Source organism: Diceros bicornis, chromosome 34 (assembly GCF_020826845.1).
Source record: "Diceros bicornis minor isolate mBicDic1 chromosome 34, mDicBic1.mat.cur, whole genome shotgun sequence".
NCBI lineage: Eukaryota > Metazoa > Chordata > Mammalia > Perissodactyla > Rhinocerotidae > Diceros > Diceros bicornis.
In genome coordinates this window covers 36,646,014-36,664,106 of record NC_080773.1, presented here as the reverse complement: position 1 = coordinate 36,664,106, position 18,093 = coordinate 36,646,014, and the positions used below count along the sequence as shown (strand labels likewise).

Here is an 18,093-nt window from a genome sequence, read left to right as displayed (position 1 = left end):
GAGAGTTCACACTGGAGAAAAGCTTTAAATGTGCTGGGAATGTTTTCTTTCTTCACTCAGTCTGTTAACACTGAAGGGGAGATTGTGCGAGAGACATTTTCCTGAATGTAAACATCTTTTATCTGAACACAGACTACGCAAGATTTCTCATAAGTTTCAGGTACCTGGGAGGCTTTAAGGACATGCAATGCACTGTTTAACCTATCCAGGGCTATTTCCAGATTTACATGACTGCAGTTTCTGCGGGTAAAGCCATTTCATCTCTACCACCTGGCATGTCTGCACAGTGTACGTCAGTCATCACCCCAGTGTTCTCAGAGAAGCTGACCTGGGTTGTCTCATTTGCTTAAGGAAATTATGAATAATCTGAGTCCTTAGCAGGATGCTCATTCCTTTCTCTCTGGCTTTAGGGAGTGGACATGACCCTGTTTTGGTCCAGAGGACCCACCTTCAGCTTGCTAACAAGGACTACCTTTTTCAGGGACCTGGTGGTTCTTACATCATGCTTGTGATGAATTCTTCCAGGTTCTAATTCATCAACCTAGAAACTGCTGACATTGGCCTGGTTTATGTTCTTTTAGTAAAGGACTTTTTGTTTTTCCGCCTTTAATTTCATGGTTCTGTTCACTGTGGGTGATTTGAAAGCAGACCTGTGATATGTCAGCATATAGGGGTGATCAGATTTTGTGGAGATACTAAAGTTTCTGTCTTTCAGGAGGGACAGTATGATGGTAGAAATAGCTCTTTGTCCAATATTGGTCTAATTTGCATTGCTGCTCAAGGACTCAAAAGACTGCAGGTCTTTGTGGTCCTAATTTGTGGTCTGGTGCCACAATTTTTTGGGAGGCCAGAGGTCACCCTGAAGGGGAGACCTTTGTTATTTCAACCCCCTGTGCTTCTGTGAACAACAGGAATTTTATTCCCTTGTTCACAGTGTCTATCACACATAGTTCCCAGCATTTTTAGGAGACCTCTTCCCCCGTTCCTGCAAAGGAACCATGTGCCATGATATACAAAATTTCATCAGCTAGTGTCATTTGTTGTAAGATTGTAGGGTTGGGGGAACCATAATTGGGACAGAAACACTGGATTAATAGGGAGTGGAGAAGAGTGCAGTAAATTAGACAGAATGTGCCTCTTCTAAAAGTTCATAAATATTCCAGTACTGTTGGTTGTGTAACCAATGTGTGAAGAAGTTCTCAGGATCTTCCTAACTATTTCCTGTAGCAGAGTTCATTGACAGAGAAAATCATCTAAAGTTTGATGGATTAGTGTCTCTGGGCTGTTCACCTCTGGGCCATTGCTCTACAGGCAAGAAAATGGATAAAGAGGAAGGTGATCTAGTTTTCCAAGGATGTGTCTTTTGTGACTGAGCCAGCGTTCCTCTTGATTTGGGTGGCAGCTGTCTTCATTGTTTGCTGATATTTGCTGCCACTGAGGCAAGGTTTCCCCTCGCAGGGTGTGAGGAGAGTGATGGTGGGGTCCATGTAGTGTTGCCCAACTTTGTTATAAGAAAAGAAGAACATCTAGCTTTCATTTGGAACCACTTTTAAAAACTTGGTTAAGGTGTAATTTATATAATTGAACAGCAAAATGCACTTATCTAATGTGTACAATTTGGTAAGCTTTGACATAGGTATAAAAATGGAAAAGCATCATCATATTCATGAAAATAAACTTATCTGTCACCCACACATATACTTTGTGCTTTTATAATCTCTCTCTGCCTTCCCCAGCCCTCCAGGTCATCATTGATTTACTTTCTTTTACAATAGATTAGTTCGTTTTTCTGTGATTTAACATAGGCATCATAAAGTGTATACTCTTTTTTTTATTATTATTAGTGTCCTTCATATTGCATAATTACTTTGAGATTCAACAATGATGCTTATGAGAGTAGTTAATTCTTTTATTGTTGAGTAGTATTCTGTTCTATGGATAACCAGTTTGTTTATCCATTCATCTGTTTATGCACATTTGGGTTATTTCCAGGTTTGCAGTATTGCAAATAAAGCTGCTGTGAATATTTGCATTGAATTCTTCATGTGGATATGTTTTATTTCTCTTGTGTTAATAAGTCAGATTTTTACAGTGTTGGGGAATTTTTAACTTTGTTAAAAAAGTGTTTTATTGAGGTCATATTGGCTTATAACATTGTATAAATTTCAGATATATGTTATTGTATTTCAGCTTCTGTATAGACTGAATTGTCTTTACCACCAATAGTCTAGTTTTTATCTGACACCATACATACGTGCCCCTTTTCCCCTCTCCCCACCCCCTTCCCCTCTGGTAGTGACCGATCTGTTTTCCTTATCTATGTGTTTATCTTCCACATATGAGTGAAATTGTATAGTATTTGTCTTTCTCTCTCTGACTTATTTTGCTTAGCATAATACTCTTAAGGGTATTGTACCATCCATGTTGTTGGAAATGGCATGATTTTCTCCTTTTTTTATGGCTGAGCAGTATTTCATTGTGTGTATATACCACGTCTTTATCCATTCATCTGGTGATGGGCACTTGGGTTGATTCCAAGCCTTGGCTATTGTGAATAATGCTGCCATGAACATAGGGGTGCATATATCTTTTTGAATTAGTGTTTTCATGTCCTTTGGATAAATACCTGGAAGTAGAATCATTGGATCATATGGTATTTCTATTTTTAAATTTTTGAGAAATCTCCATACTGTTTTCCATAGTGGCTGCACCAGTTGGCATTCCTGTCAGCAGTGTATGAGTGTTCCCCTTTTTTCTGCATCCTCTCCAATACTTGTTATTTCTTGACTTGTTAATATATCCATTCTGAAAAGTGTGAGGTGATATCTCATTGTAGTTTTGAGTTGCATTTCCCTAAAAATTAATGAATATCTTCTCATGTGCCTGTTTGCGAAAGAGAAATGTCTGTTTTATCCTCTGCCCATTTTTTTTTTTGTAATTTTTTTGTGTGTGTTAGGAAGATCAGCCCTGAGCTAACATCTACTGCCAATCCTCCTCTTTTTTGCTGAGGAAGATTGGCCCTGGGCTAACATCTGTGCCCATCTTTCTCTACTTTATATGGGACACCGCCACAGCATGGCTTGACAAGAGGTGCATTGGTGTGCGCCCGGGATCCAAACCTGCAAACCCTTGGGCCGCTGAAGCAGAGCGTGCACACTTAACTGCTGTGCAACCAGGCCGGCCCCTATCCTCTGCCCATTTTTTGATCAACTTTTTTATTGTTTTATTGAGTTGTATGAGTTCTTTGTATATTTTGGAAATTCACCCCTTGTCAGATATATGATTTGCAAATATTTTCTCACAGTCTGTGGGTTGTTTCTTCAGTATGTTGATGGTTTCCTTTGCCATTAGAAGCTTTTTAGTCTGATGTAGTCTCATTTGTTTATTTTTTCTCTTGTTTCCATTGCCTGAGGAGACATGGTATTCAAAAAGATACTGCTAAGACCAATGTCAAAGAGTATACTGCCTATGTTTTCTTCTAGGAGTTTTATGGTTTCAGGTCTTACATTCAAGTCTTTAATCCATTTTGAGTTACTTTTTGTGTATGCTGTAAGATAATGGTGTACTTTCATTCTTTTGCATATGGCTCTCCAGTTTTCCCAGCACCATTTATTGAGGAGACTGTCCTTTTTGCATTGTATATTCCTGACTCCTTTGTCAAAGATTAGCTTGGTTTTATTTCTGGGCTCTCAGTTCTTTTCCATTGATCTGTGTGTCTGTTTTTGTTCATGCTATTTTGGTTACTATAGCTTTGTAGTATATTTTGAATTCAGTTAGTTAAAATTAGTTGGAATACCTCCAAATTTGTTCTTTTTTCTCCAGATTGCTTTGGCTATTCAGGGTCTTTTGCTGTACATATAAATATTAGAATTCTTTGTTCTATTTCTGTGAAGAATGTCATTGGGATTCCTATTGGGATTGTACTGAATCTGTAGATTGCTTTAGGTAATATGGACATTTCAACTATGTTTATCCTTCCAATTCATGAGCATGGAGTATGTTTCCATTTCTTTATGTCCTTTTTGATTTCTTTCAATAAGGTCTAACAGTTTTCAGTGTATAGGTTTTTCACCTCCTTGGTCAAATTTATTCCTAGCTATTTTGTTCTTTTTGTTTGCTATTGTAAATGAGATTGTACTCTTGATTTCTCTTTCTGCTAATTTGCTATTAGTGTGCAGAAATGCAAGTGATTGTAGGTTGATTTTGTACCCTGCAACTTTACCGTATTTGTTCATTATTTCTCATAGTTTTTTGGTGGATTCTTTAGAGTTTTCTGTATATAGTATCATGTCATACACAAATAGTGACAGTTTTACTTCTTCATTTGCAATTTGGATGCCTTTTCTTTCTCTCTCTCTCTCTCTCCCTCCTCTCCCTCTCTCCCTCTCCTTTCTTTCTCTTTATTTTGCCTAATTGCTCTGGCTAAAACCTCCAATACTATGTTGAATAATAGTGTCAAGAGTGGGCATCCTTGTCTTGTTCCTCTCCTCAGAGGAATAACTTTCAGGCTTTCACCATTGAGTATGATCTTTGCTGTGAGTTTGTCAAATATGGCCTTTATTATGTTGAGGTACTTTCTTTCTATACTCATTTTATTGAGTTTTTTTAATCATAAATGAATACTGTATCTTGTCAAATGCTTTCTCTGCATCTATTGAGGTGATCACGTGATTTTTCTTCATTTTGTTAATATGGTGTATCACAGTGATTGATTTGTGGATATTGAACCAACTCTGCATCCCTGGAATAAATCCCACTTGATCATGGTGTATGATCATTTTAATATATTGTTGTGTTCAATTTGCTAATATTTTGTTGAGGATTTTTGCATCTATGTTCATCATGATAATGGCCTGTAATTTTCCTTTTTTTTCTTTTCCTTGTCTGGTTTTGGTATTAGGGTAATGTTGGCCTCATGAAATGAGTTAGAAAGTGTCCTGTTCTCTTCAATTTTTTGTAAGAGTTTGAGTAGGGGGCCGGCCCCGTGGCTTAGTGGTTAAGTGCGTGCGCTCCGCTACTGGTGGCCTGGGCACGCACTGACGCACCGCTTCTCTGGCCATGCTGAGGCCGCGTCCCACATACAGCGACTAGAAGGATGTGCAACTATGACATACAACTATCTACTGGGGCGTTGGGGGAAAAAAAGGAGGAGGATTGGCAATAGATGTTAACTCAGAGCCGGTCTTCCTCAGCAAAAAGAGGAGGATTAGCACAGATGTTAGCTCAGGGCTGATCTTCCTCACAAAAAAAAAAAAAAGTTTGAGTAGGATAAGTATTATATCTTCTTTGGATGTTTGGTAGAGTTCACCAGAGAAGTGATCTGATCCTGAACTTTTGTTTTTTGGGAGGTTTTTTATTACTGTTTCAATCTCTTTACTGGAGATAGGTCTATTCTCATTCTTCATTTCTTCTTGATTCAGTTTTGGGAGATTGTATGCTTCTAAGAATTTATCCATTTCTTCTAGGTTATCCAATTAGCTGGCATATAGCTTTACATAGTATTCTCTCATACTTGTTTGTATTTCTGTGGTGTCCATTATAATTTCTCCTTCATTTCTGATTTTATTTATTTGAGCTTTCTTTTTTTTCTTAGTGAGTCTGGCTATGGGTTTGTCAATTGTGTTTATTTTTTCAAAGAACCCGCTCTTAGTTTCATTGATGCTTTCTATTGTTTATTTAGTTTCTATTTTTCTGCTCTGATTTTCGTTATTTCCTTCCTTCCACTGAGTTTGGGCTTTTTTTGTTCATTTACTAGTTCTAATAATTATAGTGTTAGATTGCTTACTTAAATTTTTCTTGTTTCTTGAGGTAGGCCTGTATTGCTATAAACTTCCCTCTTAGTACCACTTTTGCTGCATCACATAAATTTTTGTATGTTGTGGTTTCATTTTCATTTGTCTCACCCAGGTATTTTTTTATTTCTCCTCTGATTTCTTCATTGATCCAATAGTTGTTCAGTAGTATTTTGTTTAGTCTCCACATATTTGTGACCTTCCAGCTTTCTTCTTAGTTGATTTCTAGTTTCATACCATTGTGGTCAGAAAAGATGCGTGATATAATTTAGATCTTAAATTTATTGAGGCTTATTTTGTTTTCCAACATATGGTCTATCTTTGAGAATGTTCCATATGCACTTGAAAAGAATATTCTGCTGCTTTTGGATAGAATGTTCTATATAAATATTTATTAAATCCATCCGGTCTAGTGCTTCATTTAAGGCCACTTCCCTTATTGACCTTCTGTCTGGATGATCTATCCATTGATGTAAGTAGAGTGTTAAAGTCCCCTACTATTGTGTTGCTGTCACTTTTGTCCTTTAGGTCTGTTAATAGTTGTTTTTTGTATTTTGGTGCCCCTGTGTTAGGTGCATATATATTAATATATGTCTACTTGGTGGCGTGTCTCTTTTGTCATTATATAATGTTCATCTTTGTCTCTTGTTATCTTTTTTGTCTTGAAGTATGTTTTGTCTGATAAAAGTATGGCTACACTCACTTTCTTTTGGTTGCCATTTGCTTGGAGTATCGTCTTCGATCCCTTCACTCTGAGCTTTTCTTTGTCTTTAGAGCTGAGATGTGTTTCCTGGAGACAGCATATTGTTGGTTCTTGCTTTTTAATCCATCTTTCGATTGGTGAATTCAATCCATTACATTTAGTGATTATTGATATATGAGGGCTTATTACTGCCATTTTATGTTTTGTTTTCTGGTTTTTCTCTATTTTCTATTTTTTCTTTTTCCTTTTATTTCTGTCTGCCATTTCAGTTTGGTGGTTCTGTGTAGTTTTTCTGTTTTCTCTTTATTTATGATTTGTGATTTTTCTATCATTTTTTTGTTTTGTGCTTACCATGATGTTTGTATAAAAGATTTCATAGATGATCTAGTCTGTTTTCTTATAATCTCTTATCTCCATTAGCTTTTGCAGGTTCTGTCCTTTTCTCCTTCCCCTTCTGTGTTTTTGTTGTTACAAATTACTCTTTTTTGTGTTGTGAGTTTGTGACCAAATTGAAGTGGTTAAAGTTATTTTTGATGCTTTTTTTTCCTTTAGCCTTTATGTTATAATTAAGTGTTTGCTAACCTATTCTGATATAGAGTTGCAATTTTCTGATTCTATTTATCACCTTGCTCAAAGCTTTGTAAACCTTTGCCTTTAGGTTTCAGGCTATTTTCAACATTTCTTGTAAGACAGGTCTAGTGGCAGTGAACTCCTTCAGCTTTTGTTTGTCTGGGAAACTTTTATTTCTCCATCATATCTGAAGGATAATTTTGCTGGATATGGTATTCTTGGCTGATAGCTTTTGTCTTTCTATATATGAATATATCATTCCACTCTCTCCTGTAGGGTTTCTGCTGAGAAATCTGCTGAACGCTTGATGGGGGTTCCTTTGTGAGTTATTTTCTTCTCTTTGGTTGCCTTCAATATTCTTTCTTTGTAATTGACTTTTGACAGTTCTAATATTGTATGCCTTGGAAAAGGTTTGTTTGCATCAGATAATTAAGAGTTCTATTAGCTTCATGTATGTGTATATCTAGTTCCTTCCCCAGGTTTGGGAAGTTCTTAGCTATTATTTCTTTGAATAAGCTCTTTGCTTCTTTCTCCCTCTCTTCTCCTTCTGGGATATCTATTATCCTTATGTTACTTTTCCTAATTGAGTCAGGCATTTCTCATAGAATTTTTTTTTTTTTAAAGATCTTAGTTTTTTGTTTTCCTCCAGCTGACTCATTTCTAGATTTCTATCTTTGAGTTCACTAATTCTTCCATATGGTCTGCTTTATTGTTAATGTTTTCAACTTTATTTTCTATTTCATTTATTGTGACCTTCATCTCCAGAATTTCTGTTTGGTTTTTTCTTTGAGTTTCAATCTCTTTGGTGAAGTACTTCTTCTGTTCATTAATTTTATTGCTGAGGTTGTTGAACTGTCTTTATGAGTTTCCTTGTATCTCTTTGAGTTTCTTCATGATCCCTCTTTTGAATTCTCTGTCAGTTAGATTGTAAGTTTGACTTCTGGAGAGTTGTCATTTTCTTTCTGTTCTGCCAGATGCTACAGTTCTTCATGGTAGTTGATCCTCTGCCAGTGCATTTGTGGTATTAACCACTTTTCTTATTTGGGTAAGGCATTTGTTACTTTGGTTCTGTGCTGCTTCTGATTTTATTTGAGAGCCTGCACTTTCCGTCCTCCACTGCCTCTGCTAGAGGTGTCATCAGTGCCCTCCTTGTGCTGCTGGTGCCTCTGAGGTTGCTAGTAACTTGCTGCTTATGATGTAGCTGCAGTCTCGGGTGTCACTACCTGTTCACCAGGCCACAAACACTTCTGCTGCTTCTGGGGTCACCTGGGTCTAGTGTTCCCCCACTGGCTCTCTGTGGAGTCTCCACAGGCTCAGATCCTGCCACTCCATGACCAGCTGTGCTGCTGCTCCTGGGGTGTCTGGGGGTGCTGGCTGCATTGCCGTCAGGGGTGCTGGGTTCATAGTTGTCACTGTTGCTGCCAGGAGCCCAGGGACTTGTATGCAGCCCCTGCTGCTAGTAGAGTCAGTGTCAGGGTGCTGCCACTGGGGACTGGGTCACTGGTTCTTCTGTGGGGCCTAAAGCCTCTGGTCACAGGTTCCACCTGCCACTAGGGGTGGGGCAGGGGCTAAGCAGGGAGAGATTATTGTTGCTGCTTGCTTGTGCAGACTCTGGTCTTGGCAGTAGCCAGTGTTTTTATAACTCAGGTCAGGGTGCCCTGCCCCAGCCAGGAAAATCTGAGTTTTGTGTACTGTCTCCACTGTTGGAAAGACCAGGCCACTGCCAGGGGAGGAGGGGGGGCTGCGTTACCGGCTCTGCTGTGTTCTGAATTCTCAGGGTGTGTGCGCCACCTGTCTGTGCTGGGTGGTGAGGTCCAGGGCCTATGCCATGCCTATTGTGTCTGCCCCCATAGTGTATGCTCACAGGTGCCCATGCTGGAACCACTGGGGGGAGGGCAGAGTCCAAGCCGCTCCTGCTGTTTCTGCCCCCACAGTGTGTGCTTGAAGGCAGGTCCTTCAGGGACCAAGCCACACAATATCTGTCCTTGCCATCCACTTGCAGGCACGTGTGCAGTGTGAGGATCTGTGCCCTGGATTGCCACTGCTGGGGGAGGGGTAGGGGGCTCCTCCTCTAAATCCACTGCCTCCTGGGGATCCAGTCCACCCACCTTCAGATGTATAGATGCATGGATCTCTTAGGCATCCTGTTTTGCTGTGTAGGGAATCCTCTGTTGGTCATTGGATGTCTGATGGGTTGTAACTTAGAGGGGAGAGGCAAAGAGAATAACTCACTTTGCCGTGATGCTGAATCACCTCCTATTTAACATTTTAAGGAATGTGAAACTGTGATTTAAAATGATTGTTCTCTTTTGCCTTCTCACCAACAGTATATGAGGATTCCAGTTCCTCCCTGCCAACACTTGATATGCTCAATCTTGTTTAATTTTAGCCCTTGGTATAAGTGTTTGTGGCAACTCAGTTTGGTTTAAACTCCATTTCTAAAAGAATGCTTGATGTTGAGCATTTTTCATGCATTTCTTTGCCCACTGTTTGTCTTTGGTAAAACGTCTGCTCATAATTTTTTGCCTATTTTCTTTTTATGAATTTATTTGTTTATTATTTTAACAAGTAAAAAGACAGTACAACAAAAACATATGGTGGAATCTCACTCCTTGTCGATGATGTGAGTGACTTCTTTGCCATATGGAACAGTTGTTTTTGAGTACTGGAAGGAAATCTTTTTCCCTCAATTTTTTGTCCTACACAGAATTCACAGCCTATATACACCATACAGTTTTAAGTTTAATCTGCATTGTTAAAATACTATCGACCACTTTCTAAAGTCTAAACATTCAGTAATACATTACATCAAGCCTAGGTTTTTAGTCTTCATCAATTTCTCTGGTGCAAATACTCCCTTGTGGTCAATTTCAACCTGCCAAAATTTTTGATGTCACTAAACATGGGGTTGGTGAGACATTCCAGTAGCACACCATTATGTTCTGTTTCCAAAGTACTAGTACAGTAGCCACAAATAGTCTCAAGAGCATAGATAGTAATAAAACAGTAAAATGATTAGAGAGTGGCAAGTTAAAAAAAAAAACAAAACAGTTTCAGTATGATTGACTTAAACTGCACATATTTAAAATGTACATTTGGATGTTTCTTTTTTTTTTTTTTTTTTTGGCAAGGAAGATCAGCCATGAGCTAACATCTGCCAATCCTCTTCTTTTTGCTGAGCAGGACTGGCCCTGGGCTAACATCCATGCCCATCTTCCTCCACTTTATATGGGATGCCCCCACAGCATGGCTTGACAAGTGGTGTGTCGGTGCATGCCTGGGATCTGAACCCGGGCCGCTGCAGCAGAGCACATGCACTTAACTGCTACACCACCGGGCCAGCCCCTACATTTTGATGTTTCTGTGCATGCTTGCATCCCTGAAACCAAGTTTCCTCCTGTCCTTTTCAATTCATCCTTCTCAACACATAAAATTTGTGACATATTCTACTTTTTGTAATGGCTATTTTCAAATATTTCTACAAATGGAAAAGATTATGAAGCCCCATGAACCCATCCTGATCTTCCATCATTATTTATTATTTCATGGTGGTTCTTGTGTCTATCCCCTTGCTCATTAGGGGTTATTTTACTTATAATCCTAGATATGCCCATGCATAACCTCTTCAAAATGCATTTCTAACTGTAAGGACACTTTTATAACTCTGATAACTGGAGTACACAAAAATATTTTAAAATATGATAAACATATTAGTCCTGAATTTCATTAACTGGATTAGCTGGTTAAGGCAAATTGGTTCGAATCAGGATAAAAAATACATTTGTATGGCTTTTTTCAGGTATATCTTAAGTCTTTTTACCTATATGTACCACTTCTTTTTTTGCTCACTAAAAATTGTTTATTAAGGTGTTAATGTTTTATATAATTGATTCAATATTTCTTGTTTAATTTAAAATCATGAATTGCCCCTGAATAGTCCAGATGTCTATAGTACAGACGTGTATAAACTATATAGTTCCTGGTACTTAACATAATTAGACTTCTTTAACTTCCACTTGTTAAATAAAACATTAATCTTTCAAAGTTACGCATTTAGCAGTTCACAAATTCCAATTTCTATGAGTTTTAAAAAAATTTTAAACCTCAGAATAGGAAGCCAAAACCCCCAAATTAAAAGCCTTAGTCTGGGCTGGCCCCTTGGCTTAGCGGTTAAGTGCACGTGCTCCGCTGCTGGCTGCCCGGGTTCAGATCCCAGGCGCGCACTGACGCACCACTTCTCTGGCCATGCTGAGGCCGCGTCCCACATACAGCAACTAGAAGGATGTGCAGCTATGACATACAACTATCTACTGGGGCTTTGGGGGGGAAAAATAAATAAAATCTTAAAAAAAAAAAAAGCCTTAGTCTGCCTTTCCCAATGATTTGACATATGTCAAATCATCATGAAATACATTTTAAGTATCTTACAATTTAATTTGTCCTTTGTACCTCAATAAAGCCAGGGAAAAAAAGATGGAAATCACACCTGCCCCCAAAGCCTTAATGTGAACCAATATTGAGAAATAGAGCAATAGAAGAGGATCTTTTATTCATCACATAGAGCAAAAATACAGAATATATTAATTTATTTTCCCCTAAAGAGAATACACTTTGTATTTGGAGAAATAAAAGATTAGTTGTGGGTGTTGCTTTTGGAGAATAATAAGTTTCTTATCAATGCCCAGATATTCATATGGGGATCATTGTCTCTGGCACACATTAATCTTCATACCTTTAGCTCTTAACTGCAATTCAGCCTTTTTGGCTTCATTTAGAGGATAGCCATTTTTTTTTTCATGATTCTTTTCAGGAACATCAAAGAAAGTATGAGCAATTCATCTTGATATAGCAGCTTGAAATATTCCCAGTGTTCTGGAATATAGCCTTTTGGAATTTCTGCTAACTCAGCTTCACCAATGAATACATTCACGAGACTTATGCCAACTGCTGCTTGAATCTCAGTCAACAAAATATAGAATTTCACTAAATTCCAAAAAACACTGTCACAGAACCCAGAAAGTATGATAAATAGTCTTTCCGCATGGTCTCCACTGTGTCACACAGGAGATACAGTTTGCAGAAGGCCATGGGTGAAGAAGTCCCCAAATCCAAGTCAAGTGCCAAGATGGTGTCCACTCTGGCTGCCCCAGTGACCAAAACCCACTGCAATAAACTCATGGCTACCATGGCTATTAGGGTCAATTAGGAAGACACTTATCTCTTTTTTATTATGTATGTGATAAGGTTGCTAAGCCATTGGCCATTAGTATTTGCCACATCCTCAGTTTGGCTCATTGAATCTCTCTGATTCTGTTCAATACGTTCACCTTTCCCCCATATTTTCTCTATACTAGATGTCAATGAAGTGGGTGCTTAAGGTCTTTTCCAGATGAACAGTTTTGTGACGGTGACAAACCTGGAAACACAATGTGTCTTTTGCTTCCCACGACATACAGCCAGTATGTGCCAGGTGTGCATTAGGTGTGTGTTGGTGACGCTGCATCACAACCAGACATGTGCAACATACATCTGTGGAACACAGTGGGACAGGTGTGTGATACCTTCCTTGGCATAACTTGGGGATTCCTCACATACACTCTAGGGACACAGGGTAACTGGTATGGAATGCTGATGACCCTCAGCACAGCCTGGAGCCACACTTGTGTATACCACAATGTCAATGGAAAAGATTTGTGGCACACATAAAGTACGCACACTGGCATATGCAGAGCACACCAGGGACCTGTGCGATGGATGGAGGTACTGACATAGCACAGCAGTCTCCATGGAGTCTGGTTGGACAGATGTATCATAGGGACACCCAGTGGTCACGTATGGACCACACACACAATTGCATAGTCCCCATGGACCAAGTGTGATGAGGCTGGTGCAGCTTGGCATGAAGAGAACACACCTATGCCTCCATCATACTTCTATCACTGCAAGTTTGATGATGTACGATGGTCAGATCAGAGAGCACGGTGCGCACGTTGGCACAACCTGGATACTTGGAGATGTGAGCAGTGGTTTGGAGGGCAAGATGTTGATGGGTTTTACAGGAGGGGATCAGCCCACATTCAGCCATTTTCAGGAATGACTGATCAAGTGCGATTCTCCAGGAGGAAGACAAGGGAATGTCCTTGGGGGTTAGTAGTTCTGTCAGTAACTAATTGCCCTGAAGAACTCAAGGGTGGGTTTGGAAGCATTTAACTGTTTAAGAGATAGGGTGGTTGCGAGTGACGTCAGCATCATGGCGGAGTGAGCTTTCCCGTGAACTCTTCCCCCACAAGATACAACAAAAGCAACAGCCACAGACCAACAACGGAATCCCAGACAGTGAAAACCTAGAGGGGAGGGATCCACACTGCCGCACATCTGAGAGCAGAACGTGCTGGGCCCCCGGAGGAAGTGGGGAGAGGTAAGGAGAACTCCACTCCCTCCCCATCAGATCTGCGATCCCGGTCCGCGCGGCTCCCAGAGAGGGGGGAGGGGCGGCCCTCGGCGGGGAAACCGTGGCTCTTCGGACTCTCTCAGCCAGTGGGAAACTCCCGCACAGAGGACTCAGAGGAGCCACAGGGCTACCATCAACATCTGAGCACCCCAGAGAGCGGATAAAGAGGGGCAAACGAGAAGCCTCCCACATCAGGGACCCAGAGGGCAAAAAGAGAGCTCCCCCCTCCCTGCAACCCGGAGTCTGCAGCTCGACCAGACCAGACCTAGCGATCCGAGGCAGACCTGATCAAACTGGACTGGACCCGTGGATCGCAGCGGGGAAAAAAAACAAAACAAAACAAAAACAAAATCGCAGCAGAAAAACCGGGGCAGAGCGCAGGGGGCTTAGACTACACAGCCCTTTACCACCAGACAGTGGCGGCAGGTGGAAATTGCAACCAGAGACTTCCAGGATGAGGAAAAACAAAACCAACACAGGAACCACAATGCAAAAATATATGAAATCACCAGACCAGAAACAAAATGACAAGCACCCAGAAATCAACCACGAAGACACAGAAATCCATAAACTAAATGACAGAGATTTCAAAATAGCTATCATAAAAACACTCAACGAAATACGAGACAACACAGACAAACAATTCAATGAGATTAGGAGTTTCTTCACAAAAGAGATTGAAATCATAAAGAAAAACCAATCAGTGCTGATGGAGATGAAGAACACAATGGAGGAGATAAAGGAGAATCTGGAATCTTTAAAGAACAGAGCTGACAATATAGAGGAAAGAATTAGTACTTTAGAGGATAGGAATACAGATATACTCCAGATGGAAGAAGAGAGAGAACTAAGACTAAAAAGAAATGAAGAAAGACTCTGAGAAATATCTGACTCTATTAGAAAATGTAACATAAGAATTATAGGTATTCCTGAGGGAGAGGAGAGGGAAAGAGGAACAGAGAGCCTATTCAAGGAAATAATAGCTGAGAATTTCCCAAATCTGGGGAAGGAGCAGGAAATACCAGTAAGCGAAGCCAACAGGACACCTATATATATTAACAGACAAAGGCCTTCACCACGACACCTAGTGGTAAGGCTAGCCAGGGTCAACGACAAAGAAACAATATTAAGGGCAGCTAGACAAAAACAAAAAATAACGTACAAAGGAACTCCCATCAGGCTCTCAGCGGATTTCTCAACAGAAACTTCAGGCTAGAAGAGACTGGAATGATATATTCAAAATACTGAAAGACAAAAACTTTCAGCCAAGAATACTCTATCCAGCAAAAATATCCTTCAAATATGATGGAGAAATAGTAACTCTCCCAGATAAACAAAAGCTAAGGGAGTTCAAGGCCACGAGACCCCCACTACAAGAAATACTCAAGAAGGCCCTCAGGCCTGAAAACAAGAAGAGAAAGGGAACACAAATCTTGGAGGAAGGAGAAAAGTAGGTAGACAAAATCAGAGAAATAGTAGATCTTTACCGGAATAGGTTAGCAACCACTTAAATACTAAACTCAAAGATCAAAGGAAGAATTTCACCAAAAATAAATTTAACCTCATCACTGTAAACACACAGCCACAACACAAGATAGAATAAGGTATAACAAGAGCAACTTAGAAGGGGAAGAGGAAAGTGACTGAATTGACTTAGTATAAGGAAATAGGAGGCTATCAGATAATGGACTATCTCATGCACAAGACTTTTTGCCCAAACCTCAAGGTAACCACTAAACAAATAATCAAAGCAAAACCACATATGATAAACAATGAGAAAACTAGAAGAATCATAAGACAGAACAACCAAACTGAATTGGCAGTCCAAAACAAATGGGACAAGAAACAAAGGAAATGCAAAAGAACCAGAAAATAAGTGACAAAACAGCAACATTAAGCCCTCATATTTCAATAATTACCCTAAATGTAAATGGATTGAACTCTCCAATCAAAAGATACAGAGTGGCAGGATGGATTAAAAAGCAAGACCCAACAATATGCTGCCTTCAGGAAACACATCTTAGCACTAAAGACAAGCACAGGCTCAGAGTGAAAGGATGGAAGACAATACTCCAAGCTAATGGCAAACAAAAGAAAGCAGGTGTTGCCATACTCATATCAGACAAAGTAGACTTCAAGATAAAACAGGTTAAGAAAGACGAAGAAGGGAAATATATAATGATAAAAGGGACACTCCATCAAGAAGACATATCACTTATAAATATATATGCACCCAACTTAGGAGCACCAATGTACATAAAGCAACTATTAACAAACCTAAAAGGAGAAATCAACAACAACACAATAATAGTAGGGGATCTTAACACCCCACTTACAGCAATGGATAGATCATCCAGACAAAAAGTTAATAAAGAAATAGTAGACTTAAATGAAAAACTGGACGAGATGGACCTAGTAGACATACAGAGCACTCCATCCAAAAGCAGCTGACTACACATTCTTCTCAAGCGCACATGGAACATTCTCTAGGATAGACCATATGTTGGGAAACAAAGCAAGCCTCAATAAATTTAAGAAGATTGAAATCATAACAAGCATCTTTTCAGACCATAAGGCTATGAAACTGGAAATGAACCATGAAAAAAAAACTGGGAAAGTGACAAAAATGTGGAGATTAAACAACATGCTACTGAACAACCAATGGATCATTGATGAAATTAAAGGAGAAATCAAAAACTATCTGGAAACAAACGAAAATGATAACATGCCATATCAAACCATATGGGATGCAGCAAAAGCGGTCCTGAGAGGGAAACTCATAGTGATACAAGCCCACCTTAACAAACAAGAAAAAGCCCTAATAGGCAACCTTAAATTATACCTAACAGAACTAGAAAAAGAAGAACAAACAAAGCCCAAAGCCAGCAGAAGGAGAGAAATAATAAAAATCAGAGCAGAAATAAATGATATTGAGACCAAAAAAAACAGTAGAAAGGGTTAGTGAAACAAAGAGTTGGTTCTTCGAGAAGATAAACTAAATAGACAAACCCTTAGCCAGGCTTACTAAGAAAAAAAGAGAAAAGGCTCAAGTAAATAAAATTAGAAATGAAAGAGGAGAAATTACAATGGATACCGTGGAAATACAGAGGATTATAAGAGAATACTATGAGAAATTATAGGCCAACAAATTGGACAATCTAGAAGAAATGGATAAATTCTTAGACTTATACAACCTCCCAAAATTGAACCAAGAAGAAATGGAGAATCTGAATAGACCAATAACAAGTAAAGAGATTGAAATAGTAATCAAAAACCTCCCAAAAAATAAAAGTCCAGGACCAGATGGCTTCTCCAGTGAATTTTACCAAACATTCAAAGAAGATTTAATACCCATCCTCCTCAAACTATTCCAAAAAATAGAGGAAGATGGAACACTTCCTAAATCATTCTATGAGGCCAACATCACCCTGATAGCAAAACCAGACAAAGACAATACCAAGAAAGAAAATTACAGGCCAATATCGCTGATGAACATTGATGCAAAAATCCTCAACAAAATATTGGCAAACCGAATACAACAATACATTAAAAAGATCATACACCATGATCAAGTGGGATTTATACCAGAGACGCAGGGATGGTTCAACATCCGCAAATCAATCAACGTGATACACCACATCAACAAAACAAAGAATAAAAACCACATGATCATCTCAATAGACGCAGAGAAGGCATTTGACAAGATACAACATCCATTTATGATAAAAACTCTCAGTAAAATGGGAATAGAAGGAAAGTACCTCAACATAATAAAGGCCATATATGACAAACCCACAGCTAACATCATACTCAACGGGGAAAGATTGAAAGCCATTCCTCTGAGAACAGGAACGAGGCAGGGCTGCCCACTCTCACCACTCCTGTTCAACATAGTACTGGAGGTTTTGGCCAGAGCAATTAGGCAAGAAAAAGGAATAAAAGGAATCCAAATAGGTAACGAAGAAGTGAAACTCTCACTATTTGCAGATGACATGATTGTATATATAGAAAACCCTAAAGAATCTGTTGGAAAACTATTAGAAACAATCAACAACTACAGCAAAGTTGCAGGGTACAAAATCAATCTACAAAAATCAGTTGCATTTCTATATGCTAATAATGAACTAACAGAAAGAGAGCTCAAAAAGATAATACCATTTACAATTGCATCAAAAAGAATAAAATACCTAGGAATAAATCTTACCAAGGAGGTGAAGGACCTATACAATGAGAACTACAAGATATTATTGAGGGAAATCCATGATGACATAAAGAAATGGAAAGATATCCCATGCACGTGGATTGGAAGAATAAACATAGTTAAAATGTCTATATTACCTAAAGCAATCTACAGATTCAATGCAATCCCAATCAGAATCCCAATGACATTCTTCACAGAAATAGAAAAAAGAATACTAAAATTTATATGGGGCAACAAAAGACCCCGAATAGCTAAAGAAATCCTAAAGAAAAAGAACAAAGCAGGAGGCATCACAATTCCTGACTTCAAAACATACTACAAAGCAATAGTAATCAAAACAGCATGGTACTGATACAAAAACAGACACACAGATCAA

The 18,093-nt window shown here is 39.1% G+C and overlaps 2 protein-coding genes across 2 annotated transcripts in view; both read left to right on the top strand.

Annotated features, from left to right (window-relative positions):
* LOC131397518 (zinc finger protein 551-like) overlaps window positions 1-2,037 on the top strand; it is an 83,375-nt gene extending 81,338 nt beyond the window's left edge. The window contains 1 exon segment of the mRNA XM_058530542.1: window positions 1-2,037. Within this exon segment, the coding sequence (XP_058386525.1) occupies window positions 1-105 (105 nt within the window). The 3' untranslated portion in view covers window positions 106-2,037.
* Window positions 1-18,093, top strand: part of LOC131397528 (zinc finger protein 154-like) — a 158,049-nt gene that overhangs the window by 7,140 nt on the left and 132,816 nt on the right.